This window comes from Sprattus sprattus, assembly GCF_963457725.1.
Source record: "Sprattus sprattus genome assembly, chromosome: 4".
Classification (NCBI taxonomy): Eukaryota; Metazoa; Chordata; class Actinopteri; order Clupeiformes; family Clupeidae; genus Sprattus; species Sprattus sprattus.
Genome location: NC_137923.1, coordinates 19,024,566 through 19,038,554, shown reverse-complemented (window position 1 = coordinate 19,038,554; position 13,989 = coordinate 19,024,566). Strand labels below are relative to the sequence as shown.

At 41.4% G+C, this 13,989-nt stretch overlaps 2 protein-coding genes across 3 annotated transcripts; one reads left to right on the top strand and one right to left on the bottom strand.

The window, feature by feature from the left end:
• The first annotated feature begins 327 nt into the window (after positions 1 to 327).
• Positions 328 to 3,598, top strand: rab8a (RAB8A, member RAS oncogene family). The gene is made up of 8 exons (XM_080836701.1): positions 328 to 459; positions 1,775 to 1,835; positions 1,951 to 2,011; positions 2,299 to 2,376; positions 2,521 to 2,610; positions 2,973 to 3,038; positions 3,152 to 3,202; positions 3,323 to 3,598. The coding sequence occupies exons 1-8, from the start codon at positions 336 to 338 to the stop codon at positions 3,416 to 3,418; spliced, it is 627 nt and encodes a 208-aa protein (XP_080692827.1). The 5' UTR covers positions 328 to 335; the 3' UTR covers positions 3,419 to 3,598.
• A 3,761-nt stretch (positions 3,599 to 7,359) lies between these two features.
• On the bottom strand, positions 7,360 to 12,541 carry cib3 (calcium and integrin binding family member 3; the record flags this gene model as incomplete). Of its 2 annotated transcripts, XM_080837794.1 has the most annotated exons (6): positions 7,360 to 7,381; positions 7,878 to 8,073; positions 9,060 to 9,207; positions 9,836 to 9,947; positions 11,963 to 11,997; positions 12,491 to 12,541. In XM_080837794.1, 6 exons carry the CDS (start codon positions 12,539 to 12,541, stop codon positions 7,360 to 7,362), a joined length of 564 nt encoding a protein of 187 aa, XP_080693920.1. The 2 variants fall into 2 exon arrangements, with proteins under 2 accessions (XP_080693920.1, XP_080693921.1); XM_080837795.1 differs by lacking the exons at positions 9,836 to 9,947; positions 11,963 to 11,997.
• Positions 12,542 to 13,989: the final 1,448 nt, after the last annotated feature.

Below are 13,989 nucleotides of genomic sequence, written 5' to 3'. Positions count from 1 at the left end.
AGTTTAGGCCGTTTGGTATTGGTCAGCCTCGCAGGCACTGAAGGATTTTATACTAGTTTGCATGCGTACATTTTCACCCAAATTGCATTGCTGGTAAACATTGGACCAGAAAATGTAATGGCAGTTTTATGCCCATACTCTAGTTGGTGATACCTACACTGACAGTTGTGTGATCAACTGTGAGGTATCTGTACCAAAACGGGTCCTTCACATCCAACATGTATGTGCACTGCACAGCTAGCAACTTTAAGGGGGCGTGGTCATAGAAGAGCTGGTCATACCAGTGTCTACGCGGCGCTGAGCTATTGCCGGGCGGGATTTCCGCAATATCAAGTATGGCGAAGACGTACGATTATTTGTTCAAACTACTGTTAATCGGAGATTCCGGAGTAGGAAAAACATGCGTATTGTTCAGATTCTCAGAGGATGCATTCAACTCCACCTTTATCTCTACAATAGGTATGTATTATGTGCTTGTATGGAGCTAGGTCTAAAGTGCTTGGATTGTTGCTGTTAAATGCTTCAGCTATGGTTGCTAGCAAGGTAGCTACTGTCATCTGCTAGCTTAATAGCTAAACCTATCAGATAGCTTGCGAGGACCTAACTAATTTGAATTGGCTCGGTAGCACGATATGTGACAATATATGTGTATCTGAAAAGATGTAAATACCCCAGTGGTTTTTAAAACTGCCCTCTGTTACTGTTGTAATTGGCACATTTAGACCTCCAACGTTGGCTACCCGGGTTATGACGATTGTCAAAGTTGGAAGTCCATTAGCTGGGTAACACATAGCTTATTGACGCTAGCTTGGCTAGTATAGTCTGGTAGTCCAATTTGTTAACTTAGATAACAGGACACTGACTGCAACAAACCCAGAAAGTAAGAAGTAGATGAGTGTCTGGTTTTAACACTGTACACCACTTGTATTCGTATGTCTGTGTTAATGTGTGTTGTATCATAGTTACGAACTGCTTCCGCTTATTCGAACTATTAGCGCCTGTGTTCGCTTTATTCACATTAGCTAGCTAGCCAACTAACTTGGCTAAGTCATCTTCTAATGCTCACCGGCAAGCTATCAGCCTAGGTAATTAACTAAATAGGTTACTTAGCTTATATGGACATTGTGGACAACAGAATATACATATTTTAGTTGGTCAGTACAATTATCATAATTGCCATCATTAGCCAATTGTCATCCTGTTAGAGGAATAGCTTTGTAGCTAGTTGATCACCAAGCTTCAAAGCTAATCAGTTAAGTTAGCTGGCTAGCGGCATATTTAGTCAGCATTCCAGTTAGATTAGCGAAATGGCCTTATATAATTTCCTGTACGAAACGAAGACTGAAAGTTGAAGATGTAACGTTAGCTAACTAGCTAATGGTTCGTAGTTCAGCTATGGCATAGACACATTTATTTTCAGGCGATGTTGTCTTTTTCCATTTGTAAAGACTAGCTATTAACTATACTCTTTGTCGTCGCGTGATATTCACCATTAGTACACTGTACGTCCCACCACAAGCTGCTACACAAATCAAGTTTATTATTATTATAATATTTATAAAAAATCTTCATAGCCAAGGTTTTCTCTTATGATGATTATCGTGTGCATTACACACACGGTGCATGCGTTTTTTGGCTTTACAACTGTAACAATTTCAGCTGTTGTATGCAGATGCAGATGTATTTGCTTAGCCTCATTTAAGTACCTTGTCTATCGTTGGTGCTTTTGGTTTAGTATGTACCCTTCACTGGTAACAAAACCTCTCTTTTTCAGGTATTGATTTCAAGATTAGGACAATAGAACTAGATGGCAAGAAGATAAAGCTGCAGATATGGTAAGTTGACCTATTGGTCTGTACTGTTCTCATTGGTAATCACAGCATTGCTTAGAAGTATTGCCTCCTTAGTGGTATTGGCACTGTTAAATTGATCATTATGTGTGCATTGCAGGGACACAGCAGGTCAAGAGCGATTCCGAACAATCACAACAGCATACTATAGGGGAGCCATGGTAAGTTTAAATTACGTCCATACATTTCAAATAAAAAAAGCCAGTGACGGTTGTCATTGTACAATTGAAGAGGGGTTTCTTTGTGTAATTAAAGAGGTAGTATACACTTAAAAGTGTTTTTTAGCTGTACACTTCATTTTAATAGGCACATCATGACATCAATACTGGTGTTAATATTGACCACATTACCATTTTAATTTTTTTTATTTATGTGTGTTTAAAATGGCTTTATACAGGAATGACAGCAGTGGGTTGAGACTGATAAGATTCTTTTTGATCTTTCTCAGGGCATTATGTTGGTGTATGACATCACCAACGAAAAGAGCTTCGACAATATAAAGAACTGGATAAGGAACATTGAAGAAGTGAGTCTTATAGGATGCCATGGCGGGAATATTGTAGAAGCAAACATTGAAATTTTGCATTCCATGACCACAAACCAAACCAATATATGAGAATAGTGAAGGCACACAGTTTTAACTGATGTGATGTTTTTGATCTTTACCTAGCATGCATCGGCGGATGTTGAGAAGATGATCCTTGGCAACAAGTGTGACATCAATGACAAACGACAGGTGTCCAAAGACAGAGGCGAGAAGGTGTGTTTTGTATTGCAGGAAATGGTTTATTTTCCTTACACCAAGGCAGCTAAGGGAATATTGCATTTTGGGAAATCCTTTTTTTTTTGTCTTGAGTAGCCATCAAAAGTGTCTGTACATTCTAACTGAAAGCTCAGAGAAAGGAGGAATAAGACGTTTCTGAAAAGAGACTGAGTCGTCATAAAACCATATGTATGTGGGAAATACGGAGTTATTGTGTTGCTCTTCATCCTCATTAAAGTGGAAATGATTAACAAATCAGATTTTGATCCTCAAAATCAGATATGTGACATTGACTTAATCTGATAGCTCACAATATACACTGTCAGATCAACCAGTTTCCTCCACTTCACTTAATACAGCTGGCTCTGGAGTACGGCATTAAGTTCATGGAGACCAGTGCAAAGGCCAATATCAATGTGGAAAACGTGAGTAAATATAAACAGTATATGTAACATAATTTATGTTCATTGACATTGTGGTGCTGTTGGATGTGTTGATACCTGGTTGATTGGAAACTGAGTGTCCGTTTTATATTTAGGCATTCCTGACACTTGCCAGAGACATCAAGGCAAAAATGGACACAAAATTGGTAAGATTCTCATCCAGTCCTTTGTTCCATGTGATGTCTGAAAGAAGAAAAGAAAGTGCTGAGTGTGTGTATGGTGGTGGAGAGCCTTTCGTTTATCATCCGTTGCTTCTTCTTCTGCAGGAAGGCAACAGTCCGCAGGGCAGCAACCATGGGGTGAAGATCACCACGGAGCAGCAGCAGAAAAAGACCAGCTTCTTCCGCTGTGTGCTCCTGTGAAACCATGCTGGCCCGCCTTACCGTCCGCACACACGCCCGTACGAGCTGGACGCCACTGGACTGTGCGCTTGTTCTCAGCACTCCCAGCCCAGCCCATCCCTTCCTCCATCCCTCCCTCCCTCTCTCTCTCTCTCTCTCACTTTCTTGTTCTCTTTTTCTTTTCCCTCTTTCCCTGCCCCACTGTCCTTCCTTTACCAGTTGGCCAATGGAAGTAGTTTGCTCTCCATCCATGTTCTTCCATAAGACATACGTGCAGGTGACGCCATCCTCTTCCAGGCTTATGATCCTTTGCTGATACTGCCATGCTTCTGATTGGCTGTTTTTGGTCAAGGTGAAGAGCTGAGCAGGGTTGAGCCGGTCTGAAGCGGCGCTCACTGTCTTTGTGCGCATCCTCACTTCGGGAAGAGGAGGCCCACCACTCCTGTTTGTCTGACAGTCTAGTTTCGTAGCTCTTGTCAGAGCATGCCGCTGCCAAACTCTTTCCCCACCCTCAACCCCATTCATCCTCACTCAACCAGGAAGCGACAGTTTTGCTTGAGAGTTGTGGTTCTTCCAGGGTCAGGCTGTAGAGCATAATCTGTTGTTGTTGTGCCCAGAGCGCTGTTTAGAAAGTTTCTATTCTCCATTCCATTCTGTTTTTGTGTTTCGTTCCTTTTTTGTTGTTTTTTTAAAGTTTTTTTTTAATCCCCATGCATTCCGCGACAATCACTTGACCTAACTTTAAAAATAGGAAGCTTGTAGTAGGCCACTTACACTCTAGGCATCGCTCCTCTCTTGTTTGTGAGTGTGTTTTTTTTTTTTATTATTCTTTTGTATTTTTTTAATTACCTGAAAAAAGAACTCCCTTAACCAATTCCTGGCATATGGTCTGAAACGCCATATTTATGCAGGACTACATTCCACCTTACCAATGTTGTTTACCTGTTCATGCTATAGAGATTTTCTTTTGCAGAATCTGTGCACATCTTGAATGTTATTGTCAAGTTAGTCATATTATTTTCTTTTGTTGTTGTAGATGTTTCATTAGAAATTCCCCAAAGCTTTGGCCCATTGCTGCGGCTCATATGATCCAAAACCCCCCCCTTTGGGTATGGCCCAAGCTTCAAGTCCCAAACTCGCACAGAAAACATGTCATCTCTGTAGAAACATATGGCCGTCTCAGTCCACCTCCAGCAATACTTCACTGGGAAGGCCACCCTGCAAGTCCCTTGCACTTTACGAGTGACCTTTGTGTTGTGAGTAGTCTGTGCAGAGTGGTAGTGTTTTTTGCATAATGCAACTCATCTGTTTTTTTTAGTAGTAGTATTATTTGGGTTAAAAAAAATGATACGTTGACATTTCATATGGACTTAATTACTTAGTATTTATCAGAGCGATATGAATCCCAAGAGTTGTTGCACAATGCATAAAATGCCCTGGCTTCCATCAGCTTGCCAAAAGTGATGCAGTAAAACTCTTGAGCTTCTTGGAACCTCTGCTACTGTGTGGTCAAGGAAAGAGGTAGCCTCAGCCCTTAGAGCTGTGCTGTGCAATTTTGGAGACAGCTAGCCTTAGCCCTTACAGCTGTACTGTGCTGTGTGATCAGGAGAGAGCTGGCTTCAGCCCTCAGAGCTGTGCTGTATGATCAGGAGAGAGCGGGCTTCAGCCCTCAGAGCTGTGCTGTGTAATCAGGAGAGAGCTGGCTTCAGCCCTCAAAGCTGTGCTGGGTGATCAGGAGAGAGCCGGCTTCAGCCCTCAGAGCTGTGCTGTGCGGTCAGGAGAGGGCGGCCTCAGCCCTCAGAGCTGTGCTGTTCTGTCAGGAGAGGGCGGCCTCAGCCCTCAAGAGCTCTGTCGTCGCTGGCTTCCTCTGCGTGGGATGACTCACCCCTGCAGTGTGGAGTGGAGGCAGCTTGGCCCCTTTCTGGTTTCCCTTTTGGTCAAAGGCACTTCCTAATGTCAGCTTTAGGTGCGCACTGTTTCTGGCTTTCTCAGTCTTGACTTTTCATCCAGGAACTTCTCTGCGCTATCTGCTTTCTTTCTTTTGTTGAAGTGAGTCTTATGATTGGGTGGAGACAGTCAGACCTGGTCTGTTTTGAAAAGTAAGGGGATTTAATCGCAAAAGGCTGGTTGGGCTTTAGATTTCACTCAAACCCAAGATGTATAGCTAAAATATTTCTCCATTACATCACACCAACACATTTCAGACCTAATGTAAAATATGCAGCTGCTTGGCCAGGTTTTGGAAACAGTCCATTGTAAGGGAGATGTTTTTTTCCCCAAAGTGAAAGCGTACCAACATGACAAGTGGCGACTGTGTGGGTAAAGCATTCCGTTAGAGACAAAAAATTAACAGTGTTCTGTATGTTGACTTGAGGAGAAGCTTGTGGTGTTTTGCTCTGTTTCAGGAGATTCCAAGTTAGGACAACTTTCTCTTCAATTTTGAGTTTTTTTTCCCTGGGTGTTGAACAGTTTGCCTATTTTAACTAATCTGCTGGCTTCCCCTTTCAATCCATCAATTTCTTTTGTCCAAAGAGATCCACCGATCACTTAATTTTCTTTTTCTATTGATACCTTATATTAAAGGTTTTCCCTATTATTATTATGATTTATTATAATTATTATTGGGGGCTTTTTCTGGTGCCCACATCTGCCACCCGTTTGCTAAGCTCAGACCTGCATGCGTTCACAGCCGAACCCTTTGTCTTAATTGCTAATACTTGATCTCTTTTCCTTTTGAAAACTATGCATCATGAAGGTTCATACTGACGACCTTTAACAAAGTACATGTTTATAATTTTTTTTTAAAGATTTTTGGAAATGGCAACAGCAGTTGCTCGACCCTGAGCACATTCCTGTATGATTTCATAATTTAGTCCTCCTCCTCCCCCCCCCCCCCCCCCCCACACACACAGTCTCTTCATGTGCAATGCCCCATTTTGTGTGATGTTAGGTGAATGAAGGTGTGAAATTTGGCACAAAAAGATGTTGAGAGTGTCCTCTCTCTGCCCTTGGTGGCTGATCACCTCCTGCCCTAGTGCACCCCAACCCCCCCTTCTCTCCCTCTTTATTTATTTTATTTTTTTTTGTTTTGGCATTGTTGTCACATTCACATCATATCCAATTCCTTTTCAGTTTTTTTTTAAAGACAGTTTTTGTGTATCTGTTGATTTGAGAGGTATATGGGGAGAAATTTCAAGTAAATTACCTTTTGGAGGAAAAAAAAAAAAACAATTGTAAATAACACTCTAAAAAAGAGATCTACGTAAAAAAAATTGTACTGTACTTTCTAAAATCATATGAAATGGATCTACGGTTCTGTAGATATCTGTACTTTTGATTTATTAAAATAAGACTTTTAAAAGATGTGTGTCTGTGTATAAAAAGGCAATGACCCAGGCAGGAGACATTAGAAACCTTTATTATTGCCCAGTTCTGACCAGCTCCTTTCCTTTATTATACTCCAGTGCCCAGCTCTGTCCCTTTTACACGACGCAGTGTAACTGACACCTCACACACTTCCCACAGGCCTCTAGTGTTGCAGGGTCACCTTTAATGAGGCCCATTCACCCTGCAAGGGTCTCATTTACCACACAGGTCAGCTGAGTCTTACACAGTCTCCACAGTCACTGAGGTCTGCTTAAGCTAAAGGTTGAGTGAAAAGACCTTTATGTGAGGCAGAAGGGCACAGGTGGTTCTTGAGTTAAGTTGCTCAAGGCGCAATAGGAAACCATGAGACAGGAAGGAATCTCTTTAGCACTGAAAGTTAGGGTTTACACAGAAAAATGCTAATCCAAGCTTGTTTTAGCCTGCACATTGCAGCTGTCTGATGGGTAGAGTGTGTCGATTTTCAGGCTCATTGCTCTGGGTTCCTAGTCTTCGTCGTGCTGTAAAGCCACCAAGGAGACATTCTTTCATTCGCTCCCAGGCTGTTCTCTTCAGATGTATTCACAACAAAGTGGCTTTTATATCCTTATATGGAAAGTGCTGAGAAGGAAAACAACAGGTTACTGTTTCCAGAGGAGTTCCTTTCAATGCTCTGTAACCGGTTTGAATTTTAAAGTATGACTTTTTAACTTCCCTTTTATGGATACATGGAAGGCTCACTCTATTACTTAATTTTCCTACATAGTCCTGTCCCAGATCTGTGTATGAAACGTAATACTTTATTTATTGGCAGCTAAATGAAAAGAATTTCTGCCACCAAAGAAAACATTAAAGGAGCAGTTTGTGATTCTAATGCACTTTTTGTCAAATTTAGAGAGTTGCTTCTCGTTGTCCTCTAGCTGTCGTCTGTGTGTATTCTGTGTATTTACAAGCCTAGCTTTGTAAATTGGGAAGTGGCTCAGACAAAGCGATACACTATTCCAGCTAATCCACACATTGCTTCAGGTGTGTAATTTGATTAGCTGTTGAACTCAAATGTCTGCAAGCTTTTGCCAGAATCGCAGTGTGCACATTTAAGTCTATACAGTAGTTCTACCTGAGGAAATCTGGAGCGCGGACTATCATGTGCTGGAAGTCCTCTAGCGACAGACGCCCGTCGTTGTCCAGGTCTGCCTCGTCAAGGACCTTCTCGCTCACCAGCCTCACCTCATCCTCGGTCAGCTCGCTGCGGGTCAGCTTTGTCAGCGTGTTCTCCAAATCCGACTTACAGATAAAGTCATCATTGTTGAAGTCTTAAACAAACAGACAAGATCTTCAGTACTTAAGCTAATATGCATGTATCCCTAACAGAATTATTACGATAAGTGGTGAAACAAGGCAAATATTAGGTAGTGTTAAGTTTATAGTCATTCACTGAATGAAAAATTATTAGTGTTAAAAATGAGGCTTCCTTTATCATGCAGTCTACTGACATTCTTGAACAAAAGCACTCCTCTGCCAAAAAAAGGTCCAGAATCTAAAATAATTGAATGCTTCACTGGTTTCACTGGCAACTTCAAAGGCAAGACAGAACAGCTAACTGGACTTGACCCTGTGACCCCAATAGCAAGCTTTTTCTCTGAGCATTCACACGGTTAACAGCACCAACATGCCCCTTAAGTTATCTTAAACTATCTCTTCAATACGTGTCAATAATGCATGAAAACCTTCCTTCACCCATGACCAGGGACCATGGTGTGTTCCTTGAAACATCTTATGCAGTCGCCGTCATTTAATTAGAAAGACTCTGGCATGCGTTCCTTTCACGGACAGACCACTGCTATAACGGGCCAGTGAATAATTTACTAGCCTTTTTGCTTGCTTGCCCAAAGACATTGCTTCAGTCTCCATTAGTTATCTTGCATCATCAGACAGACATAAAGACTGTTGACAGCACTCCTGTCACACATCTCAGAGCCTGGTTATGAGTTCAAGTGCCTTCATCACATCAAGACTACAGCTCAACATTTTATGCTGTACACTTCTTATACATATACCATGATTATTTCATATACTGTATTCTATAATTCTAATATATCATGACTATATTCAATGCATAATGATTACATGTTTCTTCTGTCATACTTGTCTTTGGTGTTTACCCTTTATACCAAAGTGTACTCCCAACACTGGAGCTTAAGAATGAAAAAGTGTTTGCTACAGGGTGCAATCTGTGGCCTTTTCACTATAAAGTGGGACATGGAGATTAAAGTAACCTTAGTTCTGAATAGCTACTGACCATAAATCTTAAAGGCGTAATAGGCTTTCAGGTCTCTTGGTGCCATTTCGCTTAGAACTGAAAACATGTCTAAGAAGTCATCTAGAGTCATGTTTCCCTCGCCATCCTCTGAGAACACCTCTGCTATTCTCTGGCGGAAAGGGTTATCCTGCAAAAAGACAAGGAAATGACGTTCACGGCCAAATTCACTTCATCACAATCCATTTAAAACAGGATCAATCAAATCTCATACAACATAACATGGTTTCTGAGTCTGAAAGCTTTAGCACAGAATGTTTCCTTATTCACAAAGAACTGTTTGAATAATCCCAGTTGGCATGTTTGCAGAGCACACATCATTGGACTTTGGCAAAACAAGCTAATCTTCTAAAGGCGTAATTTGTGTTCGGTGTTATGTTGATGATCCATTCAGTTATTTCTTTCTCTGGGCTTAAGGCTTGTTTAGCTGCCATAAAGCACGACTGACAGTGTCCACCAGCACTCCTGATCGTGACCCCTCTCTCTTTGTCTCCTCCCTTTCAAAGACCTGGAGACACAGGGGGGCCCTTTGCTTTCATTGGGTCTGAAAGGATCTGGTGACACGTAAACTCTCCAAGACTACTGACAATTAGTAGGAGATGAATAATACATGAACAACAGAGCGCTGGTTGGTGAGTGAGTAAATTAATGAGTGAGATATAGAAAGAGAGAGGGAGGGGAAAGGGAGGAAAGAAGGAGCGGACCAGAGGCCTCCGCTTTAGCCAAGGTGCCAGAGATGACGCAGACGCAGACTGCACCTTCAGCTCTGGCATGCTGCCGATCAGCTGATAAGGCAGCTTCACATCTGGCTTGCTGGTGTAGTCGAGCGGCACGAGCTGTGGGGCCAGGTCACGGTAGCGTTCGTACAGCCTGGCAGGCGGATGAATAAAAGATAATTTCATAAATAAGACACAAAAAAATAAAGACGCTAATCTAAACCTACGTCATTGCGGCATTACACAGTTACTGTATTGCATTTTGTCTCAGAAATACATTTGGGAAGTTATTAGCCAATATTTACATTGGCAAACAAATAAGTTAACAGTCTAACAAATGCATTTTGTGTACACAGTTAAAAATAGCATTATAGTTTTGTCTCCCAAGTACATTGGGGTTGATAATTAGCCAACGTGTACACGCATGAATAGCACTTTAAAAATAGAGCTTTAAGGTAATTTATCAGTACAGTCTGACAATCGAATGAATAAAATATCTCATAAATAAGAAACAAAAGATATCCTAAGCTAAACCTCCCCCATTACGCAATACCAAATTACTATATCAGATTTTTGTCAACATTTGCCAACATTTTGGCAGTGATGCGCCAATATGCTCAGTTTCATAAATGATTCACAAGAACAGTCTAAGGCACATTACAAAGTTGTCATGGTAAGTTTTGTTTCCGAAGTTCATGATCAATAACCAACACTGTTAACCAGGCACGTGCACAGACATTTTGGGGGGCAGGTGCTCAAAAAAAAAAAAGGGCGCCCATCACCAAAATTATTAATGAAATTAAATCTCTCTCGCTCTCTGGCTTCCACTCCCTTAACGTCTGATACATCAAATGATGTCTGGGGTGCCTTTTTTCTGTAATTGGTCCACCTCACCATGCTTGTGCATCAAATCTGAACTTGGGGAAGACTCCAGCCACCCATTTTTAGAAAACCAATGCTTTTGGAATGACCGCCCTTCATAATTTTTTGGGAGGAAAAATTCTGGTTGTCGTTGTAGAACAGGCAAAACAAAGAGATACATAAATATCACGTTAAACAATGATGGACAAGGAAAGCATGACCCCGAGAGCTAGCATATTTAACTGCTATTTTCTAGCTGTGAATTCTCGTGACATTTATAAACAAACATTCAACATACTCTCGAAATTGTTTAAACGGCATTTATACAACACAAAATATGCACTTTCAGACAAATAATGTCATTAAACCTGACAAACGTCAGTAAACAGCTGGACAATGCTTTGAAATCAAGTTAGTTGTCTGTTTATTTTTTTAGGAAACGTCGGACCAGTCCGGTTTTCAGACGTATTGTTTTCAGCGGCACTAATGTTGTTAATTTATACAACGTCGGGGGATTGCACAAACACCGTCATTACCTGTTTGTCTGATGCAGGTCAGTGAAGAAGTAGGCTGAACCTGTTGGCCTGCCGCTCAACATTGATGTGGGAGATGAGGAGAGAGGGGCGCGGAGGGGGCTTGTGAGCACCGCAGATCATAGGCAAAGACATACTTCTATGTATGCCGCGGAGCATGTCGGGGCGAAATTCTCACAAGAACTCCAAATAAATGCCCCCTCAGATATCTAAACACATTTGGGGAAATTGATGACGAGAGACTAATTTGTATTCTAGAAATATTGATGATTGAAAAAAAAATTGGTCTCCAGAAAAAAAGGGCACTTTTTCTCAACCAGGGCATAAGGGCTGGTGCTTGAGCACCAGTTGGGGTCTATCTGTGCACGTGCCTGCTGTTAACATTATTAAGGATTGGCAGAGTGTAATTTGAGTTTAAATCTACAGAGCTGATTTCCACACAGCCTAATGATCTAAATGAATAACTTTCACATCATCTAAAAATATGTTTTTAAGGCTTGGGAGGACGCAGCTTTGAGAAGACATTTCTTATGATGTCAAGTAGCTAATTTATCTCTTTATCTCTCCCATTCTGCGGTTGCACACATGGCATGACTTTCAGCTCACTTGAAGATTTGGTGAAGCACAACACAACAAACTGCAGAGATTATGTCTTTTAAACAAGGGATTGTTGTTTTTCAGTCTTGGTTTCACGCCTCAAATGCAAGGTGAAAGTCCCTTGTCTTTGTGCCCTCCTATTTTGGCATAACACCCAAGTATGCAGGAGTTTACTTACCTCAAGATTTCTTTCCTGGTGAAGAATGTACAGTCCTACAGAATGAAGGACATGATATATAAGTAATCTCCCTGTATACTTGTGATTCATGCAAAGACCCATCCAGAAATATGAAAGAAACCATGCATGAGCATTTAAAAACAACATGAACATCTACCCATGAAACAATTCTGCTGCACACCCAAGGTGGATTCAACTCACATTTGTACATTAATTGATCATGCATGTAAGGGCAGCGTATGTGCTGTGTGTGTTTGTTTGCCCTGGCCCTTCTCACGCTAGACCCCACAGGGGCCCCCTGTTGTCATACAGTCTTCATGAATATTCATTTCACCGTTAAACACAGAGAACTCCTAAAGGTGCTTGAACATAGCTCATATTTGTGGCAAATAATCACATTTATCAAAAAATAACTTACATTTCATGAAGTATCCTCATACTTAGACAAACCCACATAACATTCCCTCTCTGTAGACATTGACGTAAAGCAAAAATTCCTTTCTGGGTGTTAATTTGGGTTGCACCCACCTGGTAAGCATCTAGCTGCTGGGGGGTGAAGATGGTCTGTTTGTTCCCCATTTCTGAGCAGGGGGGTTTCCCTCACTGCCATCACAGGTCCTGCATTGAGTGCTTCTGTACACTTGCAGCTTTATGAGATATGAAACGACAGCAACGGGGGGGGGGGGTTGGGGGGATCGGGTATCAGGTGCCTGTCGGCCCTTTGGTCCTGCATCATAATGGCAGCATTTCAGCGTTTTCACTGAGGGAAATAGCAGCCTTTCAGAAAGGGAAAGACAGGCGGCACCTCAACAGGTTTTGTTTTGTTATGAAACTCAGACTCCTTGAGCAGCTGTTTTTGCACTTAGTACTTGGGATCTTGAGATGCAAAACAGGAGCATTGTGAGGCCTGTAAAGAGAAGAAGAAGCTATATTCAGGTCTGGCATGCTGAGACTGGAGTGATTAAGGGAATGGGCACCTTGCTCATTCATCTGTGTCTCTTGTCACTTCTTTGGGGACTGACAGGAATTTGTCATACATTTCCAAATCCTGCTCCCTCTCAGTGTGGTCTGTGTAACAATGTAAATGCTGTCATCTTCATTGCACATTAAATACAGCACATGAGGCTGCCAAATAGACACCGTTTACATAATAATATGGTGAGTCCCTGTCCTTATGGATGTGGGAATTTCTCCTGGATCCCCACTGCCTTGTGAATCAGCGTGCCTTGGGTCTCACGCTCTTCTATGCACCATCTGAAACTTGTTTAAATTGTTCATTAAACCTATTTGCAGTTGACCTCTTGCAGCTCTTGATATCAGTTGTATTAGGTCTTTGAATAAGACGCTTAAACACGCTGTGTCCTAACCGATATTTTCAGGGAAGTGTAAGTAAATTTGTGTTGTTAATTTGGTCTTTTATCAGGAATCCACTAATTGTTATTTAATATTCAAAGGTGGTGTTTCACAATTTCACAGCTTACATGGCTGATTCATTTACTGGAGGAAGCACCAGGCTGTGCAGTATGCTGCCAAATAAAAGGACTATATTAATACTATGAAAACATATTAATGTCTCAGTACGCACTGTATATTTTGAATGTCATCTGAGGCACAACTTGGAAATGATACCACTTTGTTATTCACGCACACACACACACACACTAAATACAGACAGGGTTTAACTTTTCTCTTGTGTTTCCCATGTTTGAGACAGTGGTGGGAAGCAATGATAAGGAACCCTAACAGCCAATGACAAGATACAGTAACATTTTTACAAAAGTCACAACACTTAGACTCATCGGGTAACTTGACTGTGTAGTGACAACAGCTCTTAGGCAATTTTATTATGGTTGTTTTGTATTTGTTTGTTTTTTAAATGTTCACTATTTGAGAGACTATGTCAGGCTTAACACACAAATGTCAGTTTGAACACTTTGAGGAAAACAGCCGTTACTGTTTGCTTCTAATCTGTGGGGTGCCACACTGTGATAGATCCACGCCCGAAACAGAGTACACAAGATGTTGAC